At 34.3% G+C, this 27,923-nt stretch overlaps 1 protein-coding gene across 1 annotated transcript; it reads right to left on the bottom strand.

Annotated features, from left to right (window-relative positions):
* On the bottom strand, positions 1-27,923 carry LOC145733527 (myrosinase 1-like). The gene is made up of 11 exons (XM_081986390.1): positions 27,767-27,923; positions 27,592-27,707; positions 22,315-22,488; positions 21,997-22,255; positions 21,817-21,950; positions 17,628-17,722; positions 17,201-17,392; positions 1,354-1,464; positions 381-521; positions 216-322; positions 1-162 (listed from the first exon to the last, which is right to left on the bottom strand). Exons 1-11 carry the CDS (start codon positions 27,808-27,810, stop codon positions 36-38), a joined length of 1,500 nt encoding a protein of 499 aa, XP_081842516.1. The 5' UTR covers positions 27,811-27,923; the 3' UTR covers positions 1-35.

Below are 27,923 nucleotides of genomic sequence, written 5' to 3'. Positions count from 1 at the left end.
TGTATTTCAATCATTTTAGGAAAATTGATTATTTTCTATTCAACACATTCATCAACCAAACATCCGGTGGTAACTACATGACGATAATACTCAGAAGATTGTTTTGGTGTTCTTGTTCTCTCAGGACTGGAGAAATCTACGTGATACAGTCCAAGTTCGATGCTAAAAATGTATTTTTAATATTATTTGTATCAGGAAATCAGTAGAATGTATACTTGTAACCATACTGCCACTCAAAATCATCGATTAACGACCAGGCCATGTATCCAGTTAAATTAACATTGTCTTCGTATATAGCATCGTTTAGATTGCTGAGGTAAAGCTGGGAATACACAAGAAATATCAGTTTTAATTTAAAAAAAAACAGTAAAATAAAATACCTTGTAATACCGCCCTCTGGTTTCCAAATCGTCAATTACAGTTCCATCATCGTGATATCCATTTTCAGTTACAATGATTTCTGGATGACTGTAAGTGTCACTGATCCATTTAACCAGCTTTCTGGCTCCCCAAGGAACAACCTAAATTCATTGTGCATCATAGGAAAACCGTGTGTAACTGACAGAGAAACGTTCATAATTGTATGTGCGAAACAAGGACAGAAAACCTAACAAAAAGTCTAGTAGTAACATAAATTTGTTATTAGCCTGTTGGAACGTCCCTATTTATTTGAATTACTGCTGTGTTGCGATAACTCTCTAATCTCTGCAATTGTCATCTGTCAAAAGTAAATAAAATCTAACCTCAAAATGTCGTCAAAATGAATCACTCTCTAACTGTCAAAATAACCAAGTTATGGACTGTTGAACTGTCAAATTCTATGCAATCAATTCGATTCACAGCTAATCTGCATTGACACAATCTACTTTATAGTTTTATGGTCGGTTGTGACGCAATTTTCTTACTGTCAAAGTGGATTTCTGACAGTTATGACGTTTGTCTTTGTAGTATGACAGGTGACAGTATAAGCATGCAAGTGTCAAAAGTCATTCCATCGAGATGTGCAAAGTGCAGTTTGTGCTACCACTCGAACATGATACGTCTACAGTTGACGTTTTGACAGTTGTGACAAGGTTGTGTATTCAGAATGTACTTTGACAGCTGTCACGTATTGAAAACCCGTCCATTGAGCTGTAAAGTGTAATTTGTATGAATATTGTGTTTGGGGCACTGAAATACACTTTAGAAGTTTATGGTCAAAGATTTGACGTTTGTGAAGTATTTGCTTATTCAAGACAGGGTTTGGCCTGTTTTCAGGTTTTCTGTCTTTGTCTCGCGCATTCAATTATCAATTGAATCGACAGTTTCTCTGTTCCTTACCAAAAAATACTGTAATTTTTGTAAACTACTTACCTTAAACCAGTCAGTAATAGTTTTTTCCCAGTCGTCTGGTTGGTAAACTTCAGTGCCGATATCCAAATCTCTAGTTGGACTTAAGTGTTCAATCGCTGGTTCAGGAATAGCCTAAAGAAGAATATGCAGGAACTGTCAAAATACTCTCCATAAAGCTATAAAACTAGTGATTTAGAACACATCATGCATGAAAAACTGTAAAATCAGTTGGAGTTAGGTTGAATGCATTTTATAGTTTCATGAGTGCAATTTTGACAGCTGTGACGTATATCTACCGTTTTTTGACTTAATTTGGTCCAGTATGAATATGAAAACTGTCAAAACCCTTTCCATAAAGCTATAAAACTGGTAAACTAGAACATACCATGCATAAAACTAGCAAAGTCAGTTTGAGTTAGGTTGAATGCATTTTATAGTTTCATGAGTGCAATTTTGACAGTTGTGACGTATGTCCACCATTTTTTGACTTAATTTGGTCCAGTATGAATACGAAAACTGTCAAAACCCTGTCCATAAAGCTATAAAACTGGTAAACTAGAACATATCATGCATAAAACTAGCAAAGTCAGTTTGAGTTAGGTTGAATGCATTTTATAGTTTTATGACTGCATTTTTGACAGTTTTGACGTATGTCCACCGTTTTTTGACTTAATTTGGTCCAGTATAAATATGAAAACTGTCAAAACCCTTTCCATAAAGCTATAAAACTGGTAAACTAGAACATATCATGCATAAAACTAGCAAAGTCAGTGTGAGTTAGGTTGAACGTATTTTATAGTTTCATGAGTGCAATTTTGACAGTTGTGACGTATATCTACCGTTTTCTGACCTAATTTGGTTCAGTATGAATGTGAAAACTGTCAAAACCCTGTCCATAAAGCTATAAAACTGGTAAACTAGAACATATCATGCATAAAACTAGCAAAGTCAGTTTGAGTTAGGTTGAATGCATTTTATAGTTTCATGAGTGCAATTTTGACAGTTGTGACGTATATCTACCGTTTTCTGACCTAATTTGGTTCAGTATGAATGTGAAAACTGTCAAAACCCTTTCCATAAAGCTATAAAACTGGTAAACTAGAACATACCATGCATAAAACTAGCAAAGTCAGTTTGAGTTAGGTTGAATGCATTTTATAGGTTCATGAGTGCAATTTTGACAGTTGTGACGTATATCTACCGTTTTTTGACTTAATTTGGTCCAGTATGAATATAAAAACTGTCAAAACCCTGTCCATAAAGCTATAAAACTGGTAAACTAGAACATATCATGCATAAAACTAGCAAAGTCAGTTTGAGTTAGGTTGAACGTATTTTATAGTTTCGTGAGTGCAATTTTGACAGTTGTGACGTATGGCTGCCGGTTTCTAACTTAATTTGGTTCAGTATAAATGTGAAAACTGTCAAAACCCTGTCCATAAAGCTATAACACTGGTAAACTAGAACATATCATGCATAAAACTAGCAAAGTCAGTTTGAGTTAGGTTGAATGCATTTTATAGTTTCATGAGTGCAATTTTGACAGTTGTGACGTATATCTACCGTTTTTTGACTTAATTTGGTCCAGTATGAATATAAAAACTGTCAAAACCCTGTCCATAAAGCTATAAAACTGGTAAACTAGAACATATCATGCATAAAACTAGCAAAGTCAGTTTGAGTTAGGTTGAATGCATTTTATAGTTTCATGAGTGCAATTTTGACAGTTGTGACGTATATCTACCGTTTTCTGACCTAATTTGGTTCAGTATGAATGTGAAAACTGTCAAAACCCTTTCCATAAAGCTATAAAACTGGTAAACTAGAACATACCATGCATAAAACTAGCAAAGTCAGTTTGAGTTAGGTTGAACGTATTTTATAGTTTCGTGAGTGCAATTTTGACAGTTGTGACGTATGGCTGCCGGTTTCTAACTTAATTTGGTTCAGTATAAATGTGAAAACTGTCAAAACCCTGTCCATAAAGCTATAACACTGGTAAACTAGAACATATCATGCATAAAACTAGCAAAGTCAGTTTGAGTTAGGTTGAATGCATTTTATAGTTTCATGAGTGCAATTTTGACAGTTGTGACGTATATCTACCGTTTTTTGACTTAATTTGGTCCAGTATGAATATAAAAACTGTCAAAACCCTGTCCATAAAGCTATAAAACTGGTAAACTAGAACATATCATGCATAAAACTAGCAAAGTCAGTTTGAGTTAGGTTGAATGCATTTTATAGTTTCATGAGTGCAATTTTGACAGTTGTGACGTATATCTACCGTTTTCTGACCTAATTTGGTTCAGTATGAATGTGAAAACTGTCAAAACCCTTTCCATAAAGCTATAAAACTGGTAAACTAGAACATACCATGCATAAAACTAGCAAAGTCAGTTTGAGTTAGGTTGAATGCATTTTATAGTTTCATGAGTGCAATTTTGACAGTTGTGACGTATATCTACCGTTTTTTGACTTAATTTGGTCCAGTATGAATATAAAAACTGTCAAAACCCTGTCCATAAAGCTATAAAACTGGTAAACTAGAACATATCATGCATAAAACTAGCAAAGTCAGTTTGAGTTAGGTTGAATGCATTTTATAGTTTCATAAGTGCAATTTTGACAGTTGTGACGTATAGCTGCCGGTTTCTGATTTAATTTGGTCCAGTATGAATATGAAAACTGTCAAAATCCTGTCCATTAAGCTATAAAACTGGTAAACTAGAACATATCATGCATAAAACTAGCAAAGTCAGTTTGAGTTAGGTTGAACGTATTTTATAGTTTCATGAGTGCAATTTTGACAGTTTTGACGTATGTCCACCGTTTTTTGACTTAATTTGGTCCAGTATGAATATGAAAACTGTCAAAACCCTGTCCATAAAGCTATAACACTGGTAAACTAGAACATATCATGCATAAAACTAGCAAAGTCAGTTTGAGTTAGGTTGAACGTATTTTATAGTTTCGTGAGTGCAATTTTGACAGTTGTGACGTATGGCTGCCGGTTTCTAACTTAATTTGGTTCAGTATAAATGTGAAAACTGTCAAAACCCTGTCCATAAAGCTATAAAACTGGTAAACTAGAACATATCATGCATAAAACTAGCAAAGTCAGTTTGAGTTAGGTTGAATGCATTTTATAGTTTCATGAGTGCAATTTTGACAGTTGTGACGTATATCTACCGTTTTTTGACTTAATTTGGTCCAGTATGAATATGAAAACTGTCAAAACCCTGTCCATAAAGCTATAAAACTGGTAAACTAGAACATATCATGCATAAAACTAGCAAAGTCAGTTTGAGTTAGGTTGAATGCATTTTATAGTTTCATGAGTGCAATTTTGACAGTTGTGACGTATATCTACCGTTTTCTGACCTAATTTGGTTCAGTATGAATGTGAAAACTGTCAAAACCCTTTCCATAAAGCTATAAAACTGGTAAACTAGAACATACCATGCATAAAACTAGCAAAGTCAGTTTGAGTTAGGTTGAATGCATTTTATAGTTTCATGAGTGCAATTTTGACAGTTGTGACGTATATCTACCGTTTTTTGACTTAATTTGGTCCAGTATGAATATAAAAACTGTCAAAACCCTGTCCATAAAGCTATAAAACTGGTAAACTAGAACATATCATGCATAAAACTAGCAAAGTCAGTTTGAGTTAGGTTGAATGCATTTTATAGTTTCATAAGTGCAATTTTGACAGTTGTGACGTATAGCTGCCGGTTTCTGATTTAATTTGGTCCAGTATGAATATGAAAACTGTCAAAATCCTGTCCATTAAGCTATAAAACTGGTAAACTAGAACATATCATGCATAAAACTAGCAAAGTCAGTTTGAGTTAGGTTGAACGTATTTTATAGTTTCATGAGTGCAATTTTGACAGTTTTGACGTATGTCCACCGTTTTTTGACTTAATTTGGTCCAGTATGAATATGAAAACTGTCAAAACCCTGTCCATAAAGCTATAACACTGGTAAACTAGAACATATCATGCATAAAACTAGCAAAGTCAGTTTGAGTTAGGTTGAACGTATTTTATAGTTTCGTGAGTGCAATTTTGACAGTTGTGACGTATGGCTGCCGGTTTCTAACTTAATTTGGTTCAGTATAAATGTGAAAACTGTCAAAACCCTGTCCATAAAGCTATAAAACTGGTAAACTAGAACATATCATGCATAAAACTAGCAAAGTCAGTTTGAGTTAGGTTGAATGCATTTTATAGTTTCATGAGTGCAATTTTGACAGTTGTGACGTATATCTACCGTTTTTTGACTTAATTTGGTCCAGTATGAATATGAAAACTGTCAAAACCCTGTCCATAAAGCTATAAAACTGGTAAACTAGAACATATCATGCATAAAACTAGCAAAGTCAGTTTGAGTTAGGTTGAATGCATTTTATAGTTTCATGAGTGCAATTTTGACAGTTGTGACGTATATCTACCGTTTTTTGACTTAATTTGGTCCAGTATGAATATAAAAACTGTCAAAACCCTGTCCATAAAGCTATAAAACTGGTAAACTAGAACATATCATGCATAAAACTAGCAAAGTCAGTTTGAGAGGTTGAATGCATTTTATAGTTTCATGAGTGCAATTTTGACAGTTGTGACGTATAGCTGCCGGTTTCTGATTTAATTTGGTTCAGTATGAATATGAAAACTGTCAAAATCCTGTCCATTAAGCTATAAAACTGGTAAACTAGAACATATCATGCATAAAACTAGCAAAGTCAGTTTGAGTTAGGTTGAACGTATTTTATAGTTTCATGAGTGCAATTTTGACAGTTGTGACGTATAGCTGCCGGTTTCTGATTTAATTTGGTTCAGTATGAATGTGAAAACTGTCAAAACCCTGTCCATTAAGCTATAAAACTGGTAAACTAGAACATACCATGCATAAAACTAGCAAAGTCAGTTTGAGTTAGGTTGAATGCATTTTATAGTTTCATGAGTGCAATTTTGACAGTTGTGACGTATATCTACCGTTTTTTGACTTAATTTGGTCCAGTATGAATATGAAAACTGTCAAAACCCTTTCCATAAAGCTATAAAACTGGTAAACTAGAACATATCATGCATAAAACTAGCAAAGTCAGTTTGAGTTAGGTTGAATGCATTTTATAGTTTCATGAGTGCAATTTTGACAGTTGTGACGTATGGCTGCCGGTTTCTAACTTAATTTGGTTCAGTATAAATGTGAAAACTGTCAAAACCCTGTCCATAAAGCTATAACACTGGTAAACTAGAACATATCATGCATAAAACTAGCAAAGTCAGTTTGAGTTAGGTTGAATGCATTTTATAGTTTCATGAGTGCAATTTTGACAGTTGTGACGTATATCTACCGTTTTTTGACTTAATTTGGTCCAGTATGAATATGAAAACTGTCAAAACCCTGTCCATAAAGCTATAAAACTGGTAAACTAGAACATATCATGCATAAAACTAGCAAAGTCAGTTTGAGTTAGGTTGAATGCATTTTATAGTTTCATGAGTGCAATTTTGACAGTTGTGACGTATATCTACCGTTTTTTGACTTAATTTGGTCCAGTATGAATATAAAAACTGTCAAAACCCTGTCCATAAAGCTATAAAACTGGTAAACTAGAACATATCATGCATAAAACTAGCAAAGTCAGTTTGAGAGGTTGAATGCATTTTATAGTTTCATGAGTGCAATTTTGACAGTTGTGACGTATAGCTGCCGGTTTCTGATTTAATTTGGTTCAGTATGAATATGAAAACTGTCAAAATCCTGTCCATTAAGCTATAAAACTGGTAAACTAGAACATATCATGCATAAAACTAGCAAAGTCAGTTTGAGTTAGGTTGAACGTATTTTATAGTTTCATGAGTGCAATTTTGACAGTTGTGACGTATAGCTGCCGGTTTCTGATTTAATTTGGTTCAGTATGAATGTGAAAACTGTCAAAACCCTGTCCATTAAGCTATAAAACTGGTAAACTAGAACATACCATGCATAAAACTAGCAAAGTCAGTTTGAGTTAGGTTGAATGCATTTTATAGTTTCATGAGTGCAATTTTGACAGTTGTGACGTATATCTACCGTTTTTTGACTTAATTTGGTCCAGTATGAATATGAAAACTGTCAAAACCCTTTCCATAAAGCTATAAAACTGGTAAACTAGAACATATCATGCATAAAACTAGCAAAGTCAGTTTGAGTTAGGTTGAATGCATTTTATAGTTTCATGAGTGCAATTTTGACAGTTGTGACGTATGGCTGCCGGTTTCTAACTTAATTTGGTTCAGTATAAATGTGAAAACTGTCAAAACCCTGTCCATAAAGCTATAACACTGGTAAACTAGAACATATCATGCATAAAACTAGCAAAGTCAGTTTGAGTTAGGTTGAATGCATTTTATAGTTTCATGAGTGCAATTTTGACAGTTGTGACGTATATCTACCGTTTTTTGACTTAATTTGGTCCAGTATGAATATGAAAACTGTCAAAACCCTGTCCATAAAGCTATAAAACTGGTAAACTAGAACATATCATGCATAAAACTAGCAAAGTCAGTTTGAGTTAGGTTGAATGCATTTTATAGTTTCATGAGTGCAATTTTGACAGTTGTGACGTATATCTACCGTTTTTTGACTTAATTTGGTCCAGTATGAATATAAAAACTGTCAAAACCCTGTCCATAAAGCTATAAAACTGGTAAACTAGAACATATCATGCATAAAACTAGCAAAGTCAGTTTGAGTTAGGTTGAATGCATTTTATAGTTTCATGAGTGCAATTTTGACAGTTGTGACGTATATCTACCGTTTTTTGACTTAATTTGGTCCAGTATGAATATGAAAACTGTCAAAACCCTGTCCATAAAGCTATAAAACTGGTAAACTAGAACATATCATGCATAAAACTAGCAAAGTCAGTTTGAGTTAGGTTGAATGCATTTTATAGTTTCATGAGTGCAATTTTGACAGTTGTGACGTATATCTACCGTTTTTTGACTTAATTTGGTCCAGTATGAATATAAAAACTGTCAAAACCCTGTCCATAAAGCTATAAAACTGGTAAACTAGAACATATCATGCATAAAACTAGCAAAGTCAGTTTGAGTTAGGTTGAATGCATTTTATAGTTTCATGAGTGCAATTTTGACAGTTGTGACGTATATCTACCGTTTTTTGACTTAATTTGGTCCAGTATGAATATGAAAACTGTCAAAACCCTGTCCATAAAGCTATAAAACTGGTAAACTAGAACATATCATGCATAAAACTAGCAAAGTCAGTTTGAGTTAGGTTGAATGCATTTTATAGTTTCATGAGTGCAATTTTGACAGTTGTGACGTATATCTACCGTTTTTTGACTTAATTTGGTCCAGTATGAATATGAAAACTGTCAAAATCCTGTCCATTAAGCTATAAAACTGGTAAACTAGAACATATCATGCATAAAACTAGCAAAGTCAGTTTGAGTTAGGTTGAACGTATTTTATAGTTTCATGAGTGCAATTTTGACAGTTGTGACGTATATCTACCGTTTTTTGACTTAATTTGGTCCAGTATGAATATGAAAACTGTCAAAACCCTGTCCATTAAGCTATAAAACTGGTAAACTAGAACATATCATGCATAAAACTAGCAAAGTCAGTTTGAGTTAGGTTGAACGTATTTTATAGTTTCATGAGTGCAATTTTGACAGTTGTGACGTATAGCTGCCGGTTTCTGATTTAATTTGGTCCAGTATGAATGTGAAAACTGTCAAAACCCTTTCCATAAAGCTATAAAACTGGTAAACTAGAACATACCATGCATAAAACTAGCAAAGTCAGTTTGAGTTAGGTTGAATGCATTTTATAGTTTCATGAGTGCAATTTTGACAGTTGTGACGTATATCTACCGTTTTTTGACTTAATTTGGTCCAGTATGAATATGAAAACTGTCAAAACCCTGTCCATAAAGCTATAAAACTGGTAAACTAGAACATATCATGCATAAAACTAGCAAAGTCAGTTTGAGTTAGGTTGAATGCATTTTATAGTTTCATGAGTGCAATTTTGACAGTTGTGACGTATATCTACCGTTTTTTGACTTAATTTGGTCCAGTATGAATATGAAAACTGTCAAAACCCTTTCCATAAAGCTATAAAACTGGTAAACTAGAACATATCATGCATAAAACTAGCAAAGTCAGTTTGAGTTAGGTTGAATGCATTTTATAGTTTCATGAGTGCAATTTTGACAGTTGTGACGTATATCTACCGTTTTTTGACTTAATTTGGTCCAGTATGAATATGAAAACTGTCAAAACCCTTTCCATAAAGCTATAAAACTGGTAAACTAGAACATATCATGCATAAAACTAGCAAAGTCAGTTTGAGTTAGGTTGAATGCATTTTATAGTTTCATGAGTGCAATTTTGACAGTTGTGACGTATAGCTGCCGGTTTCTGATTTAATTTGGTCCAGTATGAATATGAAAACTGTCAAAATCCTGTCCATTAAGCTATAAAACTGGTAAACTAGAACATATCATGCATAAAACTAGCAAAGTCAGTTTGAGTTAGGTTGAACGTATTTTATAGTTTCATGAGTGCAATTTTGACAGTTGTGACGTATAGCTGCCGGTTTCTGATTTAATTTGGTTCAGTATGAATGTGAAAACTGTCAAAACCCTTTCCATAAAGCTATAAAACTGGTAAACTAGAACATACCATGCATAAAACTAGCAAAGTCAGTTTGAGTTAGGTTGAATGCATTTTATAGTTTCATGAGTGCAATTTTGACAGTTGTGACGTATATCTACCGTTTTTTGACTTAATTTGGTCCAGTATGAATATGAAAACTGTCAAAACCCTTTCCATAAAGCTATAAAACTGGTAAACTAGAACATATCATGCATAAAACTAGCAAAGTCAGTTTGAGTTAGGTTGAATGCATTTTATAGTTTCATGAGTGCAATTTTGACAGTTGTGACGTATGGCTGCCGGTTTCTAACTTAATTTGGTTCAGTATAAATGTGAAAACTGTCAAAACCCTGTCCATAAAGCTATAACACTGGTAAACTAGAACATATCATGCATAAAACTAGCAAAGTCAGTTTGAGTTAGGTTGAATGCATTTTATAGTTTCATGAGTGCAATTTTGACAGTTGTGACGTATATCTACCGTTTTTTGACTTAATTTGGTCCAGTATGAATATGAAAACTGTCAAAACCCTGTCCATAAAGCTATAAAACTGGTAAACTAGAACATATCATGCATAAAACTAGCAAAGTCAGTTTGAGTTAGGTTGAATGCATTTTATAGTTTCATGAGTGCAATTTTGACAGTTGTGACGTATATCTACCGTTTTTTGACTTAATTTGGTCCAGTATGAATATAAAAACTGTCAAAACCCTGTCCATAAAGCTATAAAACTGGTAAACTAGAACATATCATGCATAAAACTAGCAAAGTCAGTTTGAGTTAGGTTGAATGCATTTTATAGTTTCATGAGTGCAATTTTGACAGTTGTGACGTATATCTACCGTTTTTTGACTTAATTTGGTCCAGTATGAATATGAAAACTGTCAAAACCCTGTCCATAAAGCTATAAAACTGGTAAACTAGAACATATCATGCATAAAACTAGCAAAGTCAGTTTGAGTTAGGTTGAATGCATTTTATAGTTTCATGAGTGCAATTTTGACAGTTGTGACGTATATCTACCGTTTTTTGACTTAATTTGGTCCAGTATGAATATGAAAACTGTCAAAACCCTGGCCATAAAGCTATAAAACTGGTAAACTAGAACATATCATGCATAAAACTAGCAAAGTCAGTTTGAGTTAGGTTGAATGCATTTTATAGTTTCATGAGTGCAATTTTGACAGTTGTGACGTATAGCTGCCGGTTTCTGATTTAATTTGGTTCAGTATGAATGTGAAAACTGTCAAAACCCTTTCCATAAAGCTATAAAACTGGTAAACTAGAACATATCATGCATAAAACTAGCAAAGTCAGTTTGAGTTAGGTTGAATGCATTTTATAGTTTCATGAGTGCAATTTTGACAGTTTTGACGTATATCTACCGTTTTTTGACTTAATTTGGTCCAGTATGAATATAAAAACTGTCAAAACCCTGTCCATAAAGCTATAAAACTGGTAAACTAGAACATATCATGCATAAAACTAGCAAAGTCAGTTTGAGTTAGGTTGAATGCATTTTATAGTTTCATGAGTGCAATTTTGACAGTTGTGACGTATAGCTGCCGGTTTCTGATTTAATTTGGTTCAGTATGAATGTGAAAACTGTCAAAACCCTTTCCATAAAGCTATAAAACTGGTAAACTAGAACATATCATGCATAAAACTAGCAAAGTCAGTTTGAGTTAGGTTGAATGCATTTTATAGTTTCATGAGTGCAATTTTGACAGTTGTGACGTATAGCTGCCGGTTTCTGATTTAATTTGGTTCAGTATGAATGTGAAAACTGTCAAAACCCTTTCCATAAAGCTATAAAACTGGTAAACTAGAACATATCATGCATAAAACTAGCAAAGTCAGTTTGAGTTAGGTTGAATGCATTTTATAGTTTCATGAGTGCAATTTTGACAGTTTTGACGTATGTCCACCGTTTTTTGACTTAATTTGGTCCAGTATGAATATGAAAACTGTCAAAACCCTGTCCATAAAGCTATAACACTGGTAAACTAGAACATATCTTGCATAAAACTAGCAAAGTCAGTTTGAGTTAGGTTGAATGCATTTTATAGTTTCATGAGTGCAATTTTGACAGTTGTGACGTATATCTACCGTTTTTTGACTTAATTTGGTCCAGTATGAATATGAAAACTGTCAAAACCCTGTCCATAAAGCTATAAAACTGGTAAACTAGAACATATCATGCATAAAACTAGCAAAGTCAGTTTGAGTTAGGTTGAATGCATTTTATAGTTTCATGAGTGCAATTTTGACAGTTGTGACGTATATCTACCGTTTTTTGACTTAATTTGGTCCAGTATGAATATAAAAACTGTCAAAACCCTGTCCATAAAGCTATAAAACTGGTAAACTAGAACATATCATGCATAAAACTAGCAAAGTCAGTTTGAGTTAGGTTGAACGTATTTTATAGTTTCGTGAGTGCAATTTTGACAGTTGTGACGTATGGCTGCCGGTTTCTAACTTAATTTGGTTCAGTATAAATGTGAAAACTGTCAAAACCCTGTCCATAAAGCTATAAAACTGGTAAACTAGAACATATCATGCATAAAACTAGCAAAGTCAGTTTGAGTTAGGTTGAATGCATTTTATAGTTTCATGAGTGCAATTTTGACAGTTGTGACGTATATCTACCGTTTTTTGACTTAATTTGGTCCAGTATGAATGTGAAAACTGTCAAAACCCTTTCCATAAAGCTATAAAACTGGTAAACTAGAACATACCATGCATAAAACTAGCAAAGTCAGTTTGAGTTAGGTTGAATGCATTTTATAGTTTCATGAGTGCAATTTTGACAGTTGTGACGTATATCTACCGTTTTTTGACTTAATTTGGTCCAGTATGAATATGAAAACTGTCAAAACCCTGTCCATAAAGCTATAAAACTGGTAAACTAGAACATATCATGCATAAAACTAGCAAAGTCAGTTTGAGTTAGGTTGAATGCATTTTATAGTTTCATGAGTGCAATTTTGACAGTTGTGACGTATATCTACCGTTTTTTGACTTAATTTGGTCCAGTATGAATATGAAAACTGTCAAAACCCTGTCCATTAAGCTATAAAACTGGTAAACTAGAACATATCATGCATAAAACTAGCAAAGTCAGTTTGAGTTAGGTTGAATGCATTTTATAGTTTCATGAGTGCAATTTTGACAGTTGTGACGTATAGCTGCCGGTTTCTGATTTAATTTGGTTCAGTATGAATGTGAAAACTGTCAAAACCCTTTCCATAAAGCTATAAAACTGGTAAACTAGAACATACCATGCATAAAACTAGCAAAGTCAGTTTGAGTTAGGTTGAATGCATTTTATAGTTTCATGAGTGCAATTTTGACAGTTGTGACGTATATCTACCGTTTTTTGACTTAATTTGGTCCAGTATGAATATGAAAACTGTCAAAACCCTGTCCATAAAGCTATAAAACTGGTAAACTAGAACATATCATGCATAAAACTAGCAAAGTCAGTTTGAGTTAGGTTGAATGCATTTTATAGTTTCATGAGTGCAATTTTGACAGTTGTGACGTATATCTACCGTTTTTTGACTTAATTTGGTCCAGTATGAATATGAAAACTGTCAAAACCCTGTCCATAAAGCTATAAAACTGGTAAACTAGAACATACCATGCATAAAACTAGCAAAGTCAGTTTGAGTTAGGTTGAATGCATTTTATAGTTTCATGAGTGCAATTTTGACAGTTGTGACGTATATCTACCGTTTTTTGACTTAATTTGGTCCAGTATGAATATGAAAACTGTCAAAACCCTGTCCATAAAGCTATAAAACTGGTAAACTAGAACATATCATGCATAAAACTAGCAAAGTCAGTTTGAGTTAGGTTGAATGCATTTTATAGTTTCATGAGTGCAATTTTGACAGTTGTGACGTATATCTACCGTTTTTTGACTTAATTTGGTCCAGTATGAATATGAAAACTGTCAAAACCCTGTCCATAAAGCTATAAAACTGGTAAACTAGAACATACCATGCATAAAACTAGCAAAGTCAGTTTGAGTTAGGTTGAATGCATTTTATAGTTTCATGAGTGCAATTTTGACAGTTGTGACGTATATCTACCGTTTTTTGACTTAATTTGGTCCAGTATGAATATGAAAACTGTCAAAACCCTGTCCATAAAGCTATAAAACTGGTAAACTAGAACATACCATGCATAAAACTAGCAAAGTCAGTTTGAGTTAGGTTGAATGCATTTTATAGTTTCATGAGTGCAATTTTGACAGTTGTGACGTATATCTACCGTTTTTTGACTTAATTTGGTCCAGTATGAATATGAAAACTGTCAAAACCCTGTCCATAAAGCTATAAAACTGGTAAACTAGAACATACCATGCATAAAACTAGCAAAGTCAGTTTGAGTTAGGTTGAATGCATTTTATAGTTTCATGAGTGCAATTTTGACAGTTGTGACGTATATCTACCGTTTTTTGACTTAATTTGGTCCAGTATGAATATGAAAACTGTCAAAATCCTGTCCATTAAGCTATAACACTGGTAAACTAGAACATATCATGCATAAAACTAGCAAAGTCAGTTTGAGTTAGGTTGAATGCATTTTATAGTTTCATGAGTGCAATTTTGACAGTTTTGACGTATGTCCACCGTTTTTTGACTTAATTTGGTCCAGTATGAATATGAAAACTGTCAAAACCCTGTCCATAAAGCTATAAAACTGGTAAACTAGAACATATCATGCATAAAACTAGCAAAGTCAGTTTGAGTTAGGTTGAATGCATTTTATAGTTTCATGAGTGCAATTTTGACAGTTGTGACGTATATCTACCGTTTTTTGACTTAATTTGGTCCAGTATGAATATGAAAACTGTCAAAACCCTGTCCATAAAGCTATAAAACTGGTAAACTAGAACATATCATGCATAAAACTAGCAAAGTCAGTTTGAGTTAGGTTGAATGCATTTTATAGTTTCATGAGTGCAATTTTGACAGTTTTGACGTATGTCCACCGTTTTTTGACTTAATTTGGTCCAGTATGAATATGAAAACTGTCAAAACCCTGTCCATAAAGCTATAACACTGGTAAACTAGAACATATCATGCATAAAACTAGCAAAGTCAGTTTGAGTTAGGTTGAATGCATTTTATAGTTTCATGAGTGCAATTTTGACAGTTGTGACGTATATCTACCGTTTTTTGACTTAATTTGGTCCAGTATGAATATGAAAACTGTCAAAACCCTGTCCATAAAGCTATAAAACTGGTAAACTAGAACATATCATGCATAAAACTAGCAAAGTCAGTTTGAGTTAGGTTGAATGCATTTTATAGTTTCATGAGTGCAATTTTGACAGTTGTGACGTATATCTACCGTTTTTTGACTTAATTAGGTCTAGTATGAATATGAAAACTGTCAAAATCCTGTCCATTAAGCTATAAAACTGGTAAACTAGTACATATCATGCATGAAAACTAGCAAAGTCAGTTTGAGGTAGGTTGAATGCATTTTATAGTTTCATGAGTGCAATTTTGACAGTTGTGACGTATATCTACCGTTTTTTGACTTAATTAGGTCTAGTATGAATATGAAAACTGTCAAAATCCTGTCCATTAAGCTATAAAACTGGTAAACTAGAACATATCATGCATAAAACTAGCAAAGTCAGTTTGAGTTAGGTTGAATGCATTTTATAGTTTCATGAGTGCAATTTTGACAGTTGTGACGTATATCTACCGTTTTTTGACTTAATTAGGTCTAGTATGAATATGAAAACTGTCAAAATCCTGTCCATTAAGCTATAAAACTGGTAAACTAGTACATATCATGCATGAAAACTAGCAAAGTCAGTTTGAGGTAGGTTGAATGCATTTTATAGTTTCATGAGTGCAATTTTGACAGTTGTGACGTATATCTACCGTTTTTTGACTTAATTAGGTCTAGTATGAATATGAAAACTGTCAAAATCCTGTCCATTAAGCTATAAAACTGGTAAACTAGAACATATCATGCATAAAACTAGCAAAGTCAGTTTGAGTTAGGTTGAATGCATTTTATAGTTTCATGAGTGCAATTTTGACAGTTGTGACGTATATCTACCGTTTTTTGACTTAATTTGGTCCAGTATGAATATGAAAACTGTCAAAATCCTGTCCATTAAGCTATAAAACTGGTAAACTAGAACATATCATGCATGAAAACTAGCAAAGTCAGTTTGAGGTAGGTTGAATGCATTTTATAGTTTCATGAGTGCAATTTTGACAGTTGTGACGTATATCTACCGTTTTTTGACTTAATTTGGTCTAGTATGAATATGAAAACTGTCAAAACCCTGTCCATAAAGCTACAAAACTGGTAAATTAGAACATATCATGCATAAAAGTAGCAAAGTCAGTTTGAGTTAGGTTGAATGCATTTTATAGTTTCATGAGTGCAATTTTGACAGTTGTGACGTATGGCTGCCGGTTTCTGACTTAATTTGGTCCAGTATGAGTATGAAAACTGTCAAAACCCTGTCCATTAAGCTATAAAACTGGTAAACTAGAACATATCATGCATAAAAATAGCAAAGTCAGTTTGAGTTAGGTTGAATGCATTTTATAGTTTCATGAGTGCATTTTTGACAGTTGTGACGTATGTCCACCGTTTTTTGACTTAATTTGGTCCAGTATGAATATAAAAACTGTCAAAACCCTGTCCATAAAGCTATAAAACTGGTAAACTAGAACATATCATGCATAAAACTAGCAAAGTCAGTTTGAGTTAGGTTGAATGCATTTTATAGTTTCATGAGTGCAATTTTGACAGTTGTGACGTATGTTTACCGTTTTTTGACTTAATTTGGTCCAGTATTAATATGAAAACTGTCAAAACCCTGTCCATAAAGCTACAAAACTGGTAAATTAGAACATATCATGCATAAAAGTAGCAAAGTCAGTTTGAGTTAGGTTGAATGCATTTTATAGTTTCATGAGTGCAATTTTGACAGTTGTGACGTATGGCTGCCGGTTTCTGACTTAATTTGGTCCAGTATGAGTATGAAAACTGTCAAAACCCTGTCCATTAAGCTATAAAACTGGTAAACTAGAACATATCATGCATAAAAATAGCAAAGTCAGTTTGAGGTAGGTTGAATGCATTTTATAGTTTCATGAGTGCAATTTTGACAGTTGTGACGTACCTTTGTTACTTACCCTAACTGCCGATGAGGTATAAATATTAACTGTCATAAAGTCGGCTGTGCCTTTGATAATTTCCTTTTCTTCTTCCGTAAAACTGGGAAGTCTGCTCGAGTTGAATCCTTCCAAAATTGATCGACTCTCAATTCGTTTTTTCATTACTTCCGGGTAATCGCCGTATACTATTGGATGAGCGAACCAACCATACTAGAATGACCAAAATGTGACAAAAAGAAGAAGAGGTAATATGCAAAAAGAAGAGGACAATCCAGAAAGAATAAGAATTCAAGTTATTATGTCTCAATTGTTGTTTTCACCCTGTATACTTTGCAGTTGTACGATAGTTAAGTATTATTTATTGAATTTAAATTTGAATTAACTTTTCACGTTTTTAGGTCAAATTTCTTAGTAAAAACCTAAAAATAAAATAAGCACAACTTACAGTGAAGAGTAGAGTACGTTCTGCTGCTTCAATGTCTTCAGTACTGTTGCTTGCTGGTTCGAACCAGTTACTATCGACGACCATGGTAACTCTACCTTTTATTGAAAAAATTAAAATAAAATAAATAATAAAACTAGTATAACTAAAGATCTTTTCCGAAAAGAAAAGTCTTGCCTATAATAGTTCTGTCAAAGAAAAGGTTGAAATTGTTTTTCAGGGACTCACAGATCTTGTCTTAGTTTTCGGAAAATAACTGCGTTTTGAGGCTCTTGAAGGCAAAATATCCCTCTTAAGTTTTTGTAGAAAATTAAATTACCTGAAATTTTTGTTCTTTAATATTTTTCTGAATTTTGTCTTTTGGCTGAGTTACGAGGGATTGAAGTTCTGTAAGTAGACATTCAGACACTTTACGCTCACTGAACATTCTTAAGCAAATATCTCCCTTCTGAAGCCTTTAAGGGCAAAAGGTCTCTCTAATGTATTGTTAGACAATTAAATTTTCTGCAATTTTTGTCCCTTAATATTTTTTGGAATTTTGTTGTATAGCCGAGTTATGGGAGATTAAAGTTACTTAAGTAAACATTCACTTTGGGCTTCCTAAACATTCCTATGCAGCTCTGAATATTTTATAAAAATTACTTGAACTTGACATAAACCCAGTTTTAGCAGTTTTTTCCTCAAATTGAGCTATTTTGACAGTTTCTGATTAAGTGAAGAAAAAAATGAAAAAATCTGAAAACTGCCCTAAATGTGACCTTTGTAGCTCTTCCTGGAGCTGAGATATTGCAAAATGTCAAAATTCTGGTTTCTGAAGCTTTGCACCACGTTTTGACCGGTTGTATCCTCCTCAGGGTAATAATAACGACAAAATGAAGAACGTCAGTGAAAAAATTATAAAAAATTCTAAAAATTGCACTAAATGTGATCTTTGTAGCTCTTCCTGGCGCTGAGATATTGAAAAATGTAAAAATTCTGGTCTCATGAAGCTTTGCACCACGTTTTGACCGGTTGTAGCCTCCTCAGGATAATAGTAACGACAAAATGAAGAACGTCAGTGGAAAAATTATAAAAAATTCTAAAAACTGCACTAAATGTGATCTTTGTAGCTCTTCCTGGCGCTGAGATATTGCAAAATGTCAAAATTCTGGTTTCTGATGATTTGCACCACGTTTTGACCGGTTGTATCCTCCTCAGGGTAATAGTAACGACAAAATGAACAACGTCATTGGAGAAATTATAGAAAATTCTAAAAATTGCACTAAATGTGATTTTTGTAGCTCTTCCTGGCGCTGAGATATTGCAAAATGTCAAAATTCTGGTTTCTGATGATTTGCACCACGTTTTGACCGGTTGTATCCTCCTCAGGGTAATAGTAACGACAAAATGAAGAACGTCAGTGTAGAAATTATAGAAAATTCTAAAAATTGCACTAAATGTGATTTTTGTAGCTCTTCCTGGGGCTGAGATATTGCAAAATGTCAAATTTCTGGTTTCTGATGATTTGCACCACGTTTTGACCGGTTGTATCCTCCTCAGGGTAATAATAACGACAAAATGAAGAACGTCAGTGAAAAAATTATAAAAAATTCTAAAAATTGCACTAAATGTGATCTTTGTAGCTCTTCCTGGCGCTGAGATATTACAAAATGTCAAAATTCTGGATTCTGAAGCTTTGCACCACGTTTTGACCGGTTGTAGCCTCCTCAGGATAATAGTAACGACAAAATGAAGAACGTCAGTGGAAAAATTATAAAAAATTCTAAAAATTGCACTAAATGTGATCTTTGTAGCTCTTCCTGGCGCTGAGATATTGCAAAATGTCAAAATTCTGGTTTCTGATGATTTGCACCACGTTTTGACCGGTTGTATCCTCCTCAGGGTAATAATAACGACAAAATGAAGAACGTCAATGAAAAAATTATAAAAAATTCTAAAAATTGCACTAAATGTGATCTTTGTAGCTCTTCCTGGCGCTGAGATATTGCAAAATGTCAAAATTCTGGTTTCTGAAGCTTTGCACCACGTTTTGACCGGTTGTTTCCTCCTCAGGGTAATAGTAACGACAAAATGAAGAACGTCAGTGAAAAAATTATAAAAAATTCTAAAAATTGCATTAAATGTTAATTTTGTAGCTCTTCCTGGCGCTGAGATATTGCAAAATGTCAAAATTCTGGTTTCTGAAGCTTTGCACCACGTTTTGACCGGTTGTATCCTCCTCAGGATAATAGTAACGACAAAATGAAGAACGTCAGTGGAAAAACTATAAAAAATTCAAAAAATTGCACTAAATGTGAAGTTTGTAGCTCTTCCTGGCGCTGAGATATTGCAAAATGTCAAAATTCTGGTTTCTGATGTTTTGCACCACGTTTTGACCGGTTGTATCCTCCTCAGGATAATAGTAACGACAAAATGAAGAACGTCAGTGGAAAAACTATAAAAAATTCAAAAAATTGCACTAAATGTGAAGTTTGTAGCTCTTCATGGCGCTGAGATATTGCAAAATGTCAAAATTCTGGTTTCTGAAGCTTTGCACCACGTTTTGACCGGTTGTATCCTCCTCAGGGTAATAGTAACGACAAAATGAAGAACGTCATTGGAGAAATTATAGAAAATTCTAAAAATTGCACTAAATGTGAAGTTTGTAGCTCTTCCTGGCGCTGAGATATTGCAAAATGTCAAAATTCTGGTTTCTGATGCTTTGCACCACGTTTTGACCGGTTGTATCCTCCTCAGGATAATAGTAACGACAAAATGAACAACGTCATTGGAGAAATTATAGAAAATTCAAAAAATTGCACTAAATGTCATTTTTGTAGCTCTTCCTGGCGCTGAGATATGCAAAATATCAAAATTCTGGTTTCTGAAGCTTTGCACCACGTTTTGACCGGTTGTATCCTCCTCAGGGTAATAGTAACGACAAAATGAAGAACGTCATTGGAGAAATTAGAGAAAATTCAAAAAATTGCACTAAATGTGAAGTTTGTAGCTCTTCCTGGCGCTGAGATATTGCAAAATGTCAAAATTCTGGTTTCTGAAGCTTTGCACCACGTTTTGACCGGTTGTATCCTCCTCAGGGTAATAGTAACGACAAAATGAAAAACGTCATTGGAGAAATTAGAGAAAATTCTAAAAATTGCACTAAATGTGATCTTTGTAGCTCTTCCTGACGCTGAGATATTGCAAAATGTCAAATTTCTGGTTTCTGATGATTTGCACCACGTTTTGACCGGTTGTATCCTCTTCAGGGTAATAGTAACGACAAAATGAAGAACGTCAGTGAAAAAACTATAAGAAATTCTAAAAATTGCACTAAATGTGATCTTTGTAGCTCTTCCTGGCGCTGAGATATTGAAAAATGTCAAAATTCTGGTTTCTGAAGCTTTGCACCACGTTTTGACCAGTTGGATCCTCCTCAGGGTAATAGTAACGACAAAATGAACAACGTCATTGGAGAAATTATAGAAAATTTTAAAAATTGCACTAAATGTGATTTTTGTAGCTCTTCCTGGCGCTGAGATATTGCAAAATGTCAAAATTTTGGTTTCTGAAGCTTTGCACCACGTTTTGACCGGTTGTATCCTCCTCAGGATAATAGTAACGACAAAATGAAGAACGTCACTGGAAAAATTATAAAAAAATTTAAAAATTGCACTAAATATGATTTTTGTAGCTTTTTATAGTACTGCGATATTGCAAAATGAATCTAATTCCATTTTGACTGAGGGCAGCTCTGTTGTTTGAGGAGCTACAGAAAAGTATAAAAAATGAAAGTTGCAGGAAATTTAATCTTCTACAAGATTGCATTAAGGGGTTTTTCCTGTCAGGGGTCTCATTAAGCAGTTAACAAGACAGAAAGGGCAGGGTGCACCAAACTGCTCTATCTCCATTTCGACTCAGGGTAGCTCTGGTGTTTGAGGAGCTACAAAAAATTAGAAATAATGAAAGTTGCAGGAAATTTGATCTTATACAAGATTGTATTAAGGGGGTTTAGGCCTCCTTAAGCAGTTAACAAGACAAGAAATGCTAGAGCTGCTGCATTTTTGTCAAAATTCAGGTTTTTAGAGGTTTTCATTTGACCGGTTGTATCGACTAAATTAAAAACTTGAAAAAGCAGGAAAATTTGTAAAAATTATCGTTTGCTTCTGAGATATTAGAAAATTTGTAATAAATTTGCAAATTTTCAAAATACCTTGTTGTCTCTCCTTAAATTCCTCCTCATACATGCGATAAGCCTTTCCGTGAGCTATAATCAAGTTATGGGCGCACTGATAGTTCTTGATGCCTGGATCCACAATATTTGGTGCCAGAATACCAATTCCGTAACTAAAAATTACATTGAAACAACCGGAAAATTGCGTAAACCACATACCCTTGATCACAAGTCTGTTTTGGTTCGTTAAACGTCACCCAGTGCTTCACATCATCTCCGTAGGTTTCAAACAGGAACCTGGCATAGTCCACAAACCATTCTTGTATTTCAGGATTGAGGAAACCACCTAAATCCTCAATGGCCGTAGGATGATCCCAGTGGTGCATAGTAACCAGTGGTTCGATATTATTTTCTTTTAGGGCAGCAATCAGGTTCTTGTAATAGGCAATTCCTGCTGGATTGGTTTCGTTCACGAACCCTATAAGCAATCAAAACTTGTTTCCCACCAAAAATTGCCTTTCTATAGAAATGGCATACCATTGGGTAGTACTCGGGACCAGGCAATGGAAAACCTGTAAGTGTTGACACCCAATCCTTTTAGCAACTCTACGTCTTCTTCCCATTTATGGTAAGAATCGGAAGCAATGTCACCGGTGGCGTTTGAGTTTAATTCGGGATGAAGATGAGTACTTCTGTCCCAAATATTTTCACCTAGTGATGGGCGATTATTATTTTTATAATCTGAATATTTCTAGGGAGGGGCAATTATAGGATTTATCCCATGAAAACTATGTGCAACAAAATTTTAAATTAGTTGAAGTTGTGGTTTGAAATTTCAACGCCTTGCAACTCGGTTATTTTTGCGAGTTCTGGGTGATTCAACCACTTAAAAGAACCGTTTTGAGCTCCGCTTTCCAGTGGTGTTGAGTAAAAAATTGTATCATACAAATTGCGTACTGGGTGACCAAAAACAGTCAATCACCATAATTTCCATGCACACCCTGTATACTGGAAGCAAAAACGGTCCTGCAAATTTACGGTGCTGAATTAAGAAGTTGTTTAGGAACATTTTTGGTCATTCGCTAATTTTTCGTAACTTTCACCGTTTTCGAGTTACTACGACAAACTAGTGAAATGCTACAAAATTTCAAATTAGTTGAAGTTGTGGTTTGAAATTTGAAATCGTTGTAACTCAGTTATTTTTGGGAGTTCAAGGAGGTTGAACCACTCAAATTAACCGTCTTAAGCTCCTTTTTCCAGTGGTGTTGAGTAAAAAAATCTATCTGAAAAATTGCGTGCAGGGTGACCAAAAACAGTCAATCACCATACTTTTCATGCACACCCTGTATACTGCAAGCAAAAACGGTACTGCAAATGTGCAGTGTTGGGTTAAGAAGTTGGTTAGGAAAATTTTTGATCTCTTGCATTTTTTTTGTAACTTTCACCCTTTTTGAGTTATTTATGAAAAACTGTTTGGTGCAACAAATTTACAAATCAGAGAAATTGTAATCTGAAATTTCAGTACTGTTAAAGACAGTCAGGGACAAAATCTCTTGTAAAACCCACTTTGAGTAACCGAATCATGTTTTTAAGCACATTTTTGGAATCCTCATTAAATTTCCTATCTAATGCCATAAAAAAGACTACAAAATCAATTAGAGTCTTGGAGAAAAGTGGTGTCAAATTATAAACTGTCAGAAAGATTTTTTGAAAGGGCAGTTTAGGAATCAAATCGCCTGTAAAACTCACTTAGAGTGGGAAAATGACTGTTTTAAGTACATTTTTGGAATCCTCAGTAAATGTCCTATCCTTTATCCTAAAAAAACACTACAAAATTTGGTACAGTCAGCGAGAAAAGCTGTTGACAACCCATCCTTTTAGCAACATCTTCTTCCCATCCAACCAGTTTTTGCTAAATAACTCAGAAACGGTGAAAGTTACGAAAAATGTACAGGAAACCAAAAATGTTCCTAATCAACTTCTTAACTCAGCACCGTCAGTTTGCAGGACCGGTTTTGCGTCCAGTATACAGGGTGTGCATAAGAATTATGGTGATTGACTGTTTTTGGTCACCCTGTATGCAGTTTTTCAGATAGAATTTTTTGCTCAACACCACTGGAAATCGGAGTTCAAGACGGTTAATTTGATTGGTTCAACCCCCTTTAAATCACAAAAATAACGAAGTTACAGGGTATTCAAATTTTAAACCATAATTTGAACTGATTTTAAAATTTGTTGCATCCAACCTGTTTTTGCTAAATAACTCAAAAACGGTGAAAGTTACGGAAAATTTACGGGAGACCAAAAATGTTCCTAATCAACTCCTTAACTCAGCACCGTCCGTTTGCAGACCGTTTTTGCGTCCAGTATACAGGGTGTACATGAGAAGTATGGCGACTGACTGTTTTGGTCACCCTGTATGCACTTTTTCAGATAGAATTTTTTGCTTTACTCCACTGAAAAGAGGAGTTCAAGACGGTTAATTTGAGTGGTTCAACCCCCTTGAATTCCCAAAAATAACCGAGTTACATGGTATTCAAATTTTAAACCACAATTTGAACTAATTTGAAAATTTCTTGCATTAAACCAGTTTTTGCTAAATAACTCAGAAACGGTGAAAGTTACGAAAAATTTACAGGAAACCAAAAATGTTTCTAATCAACTCCTTAACTCAGCACCGTCCGTTTGCAGACCGTTTTTGCGTCCAGTATACAGGGTGTACATGAGAAGTATGGCGACTGACTGTTTTGGTCACCCTGTATGCACTTTTTCAGATAGAATTTTTTGCTTTACTCCACTGAAAAGAGGAGTTCAAGACGGTTAATTTGAGTGGTTCAACCCCCTTGAATTCCCAAAAATAACCGAGTTACATGGTATTCAAATTTTAAACCACAATTTGAACTAATTTGAAAATTTCTTGCATTAAACCAGTTTTTGCTAAATAACTCAGAAACGGTGAAAGTTACGAAAAATTTACAGGAAACCAAAAATGTTTCTAATCAACTCCTTAACTCAGCACCGTCAGTTTGCAGGACCGTTTTTGCGTCCAATATACAGGGTGTGCATGAGAAATATGGTGATTGACTGTTTTTGGTCACCCTGTATGCAGTTTTTCAGATATAATTTTTTGCTCAACACCACTGAAAAGAGGAGTTCAAGACGGTTAATTTGAGTGGTTCAACCCCCTTGAAATCACAAAAATAACCGAGTTACATGGTATTCAAATTTTAAACCACAATTTGAACTAATTTGAAAATTTGTTGCATTAAACCAGTTTTTGCTAAATAGCTCAGAAACAGTGAAAGTTACGGAAAATTTACGGGATACCAAAAATGTTTCTAATCAACTCCTTAACTGAGCACCGTCAGTTTGGAGGACCGTTTTTGCGTCCAATATACAGGGTGTGCATGAGAAGTATGGTGATTGACTGTTTTTGGTCACCCTGTATGCACTTTTTCAGATAGAATTTTTTGCTTTACTCCACTGAAAAGAGGAGTTTAAGACGGTTAATTTGAGTGGTTCAACCCCTTTGAATTCCCAAAAATAACCGAGTTACAGGGTATTCAAAGTTTAAACCACAATTTCAACTAATTTGAAAATTTGTTGCATCCAACCAGTTTTCGTTAAATAATTCAGAAACGGTGAAAGTTACGGAAAATTTACAGGACAGCAAAAATATTCCTAATTATCTCCTTAACTCAGCACCGTCCATTTGCAGGACCGTTTTTGCGTTCAGTATACAGGGTGTACATGAGAAGTATGGCGACTGACTGTTTTTGGTCACCCTGTATGCAGTTTTTCAGATATAATATTTTGCTCAACACTACTGAAAAGAGGAGTTCAAGACGGTTAATTTGAGTGGTTCAACCCCCTTGAATTCCCAAAAATAACAAAGTTACAGGGTATTCAAATTTTAAACCACAATTTGAACTGATTTGAAAATTTGTTGCATTAAACCAGTTTTTGCTAAATAACTCGGAAACGGTGAAAGTTACGAAAAATGTACAGGAAACCAAAAATGTTCCTAATCAACTTCTTAACTCAGCACTGTCCGTTTGCAAGACCGTTTTTGCGTCCAGTATACAGGGTGTGCATGAGAAGTATGGTGATTGACTGTTTTTGGTCACCCTGTATGTAGTTTTTTAGATAGAATTTTTTGCTTTACTCCACTGAAAAGAGGAGTTTAAGACGGTTAATTTGAGTGGTTCAACCGCCTTGAATTCCCAAAAATAACCGAGTTACAGGGTAATCAAATTTTAAAACACAATTTTAACTGATTGAAAATTTGTTGCATTAAACCAGTTTTTGCTAAATAACTCAAAAACGGTGAAAGTTACGGAAAATTTACGAGAAACCAAAAATGTTCCTAATCAACTCCTTAACTCAGCACCGTCCGTTTGCAGGACCGTTTTTGCGTCCAGTATACAGGGTGTGCATGAGAAGTATGGTGACTGACTGTTTTTGGTCACCCTATATGCACTTTTTCAGATAGAATTTTTTGCTTTACTCCACTGAAAAGAGGAGTTTAAGACGGTTAATTTGAGTGGTTCAACCGCCTTGAATTCCCAAAAATAACCGAGTTACAGGGTATTCAAAATTTAAACCACAATTTCAACTAATTTGAAAATTTGTTGCATCCAACCAGTTTTCGTTAAATAACTCAGAAACGGTGAAAGTTACGAAAAATGTACAGGAAACCAAAAATGTTCCTAATCAACTTCTTAACTCAGCACCGTCCGTTTGCAGGACCGTTTTTGCGTCCAATATACAGGGTGTGCATGAGAAGTATGGTGATTGACTGTTTTTGGTCACCCTGTAAGCATTTTTTCAGATAGAATTTTTTGCTTTACTCCACTGAAAAGAGGAGTTCAAGACGGTTAATTTGAGTGGTTCAACCCCTTTGAATTCCCAAAAATAACTGAGTTACAGGGTAATCAAATTTTAAACCACAATTTCAACTGATTTGAAAATTTGTTGCATCCAACCAGTTTTCGTTAAATAACTCAGAAACGGTGAAAGTTACGAAAAACTTACAGGAAACCAAAAATGTTTCTAATCAACTCCTTTACTCAGCACAGTCGGTTTGCAGAACCGTTTTTACGTCCATTATACAGGGTGTATATTTCTTTTAAATAATGCCTAAATGAATTCTTTGAATAATTGCCTCTTCAATCATTTTGAAGCTAAATTTGTAATAGTTTTTAGGAACACAAATCTCAACAACATAAAGAGACTAACCTAACCTAACCTAACCTAATTTATCTGTCTCTGTCAGTAAGTTAATTATATTTCATATGTCTTAATGCTGTGGTTATCGCACGAGTGCATTAATTTGCCATACCACACGGGTAAAGTACAATATTTTATGTACAAACTACACATAAATTGTGATAACATAACATTAACTAGTGTGGTAAAATAGATGATTACGTCAATCAAAAGAAGCTACGTAATGGATCATTACCATGCTAGTCGGATATAAAATTTGTTTTTCTACTCCTACAGGAATAAGTAGGCAATTGCCAACGGTTGACCGAATAAAATATCTAAATCCTAGACAATTTTCAGCGTGCGTAAAGAATTATCTACTACTGGGTAATGGTCTATTACATAGCTTCCTTTGAGTGACTTAATGAGGGATTGTACAGTCACTAGTGCGAGTTAAAAATTGATAGTTTCTGTGTAGAAAATATTGTTACAATACTCGTGTGGTATGGCAAATGAATGGTGATCACCACAACACGATCTAGAATCTGCTTCCCACTCGTGACTATAAAATGCTCATACCGCACTAGTAATGTACACGATGATTACCTTTTCCATCTTCGTTCCATCCACCTTCAATTTGATAGGCTGCAGATGCGGTTCCCCATTTGAAATCTTCAGGAAATTTTCTCGTGCTCACTACATACTCATCTTCGTAGGCTGCTCTAGAATTTTGAAATTAAACCAGTTTTTCATTGAAATTACTGTTAAATCATCCACTTACTCTATAGCAACGAATACACTCAACAACAAAATAACCGCTTTCATGTTTGTTTGCGTCAAAGTACTGTGAGTGTTTGTAAACGATTTTCTTGTCCTTTATAGGCACTTTTAAACTGAAATCTTATCATCACATATGCAAATATACTTCAAATTCTCTT

Source organism: Ips typographus, linkage group LG9 (genome assembly GCF_016097725.1).
Source record: "Ips typographus isolate SLU linkage group LG9, UJ_Ityp_2.0, whole genome shotgun sequence".
Taxonomy (NCBI): domain Eukaryota; kingdom Metazoa; phylum Arthropoda; class Insecta; order Coleoptera; family Curculionidae; genus Ips; species Ips typographus.
This window is presented reverse-complemented; position numbering and strand designations above follow the sequence as displayed.

What these genes read in the sequence shown, in the direction of transcription:
- LOC145733527 (XM_081986390.1), bottom strand. Translation starts at nt 27,810, where the DNA reads ATGAAAGCGGTTATTTTGTTGTTGAGTGTATTCGTTGCTATAGA. An exon ending in AAACAGACTTGTGATCAAGG is followed by an intron (nt 21,951 to 21,996) that starts GTATGTGGTTTA and finishes TGTAATTTTTAG; the next exon opens with TTACGGAATTGGTATTCTGG. An exon ending in CTATTACTGACTGGTTTAAG is followed by an intron (nt 522 to 1,353) that starts GTAAGTAGTTTA and finishes CAATGAATTTAG; the next exon opens with GTTGTTCCTTGGGGAGCCAG.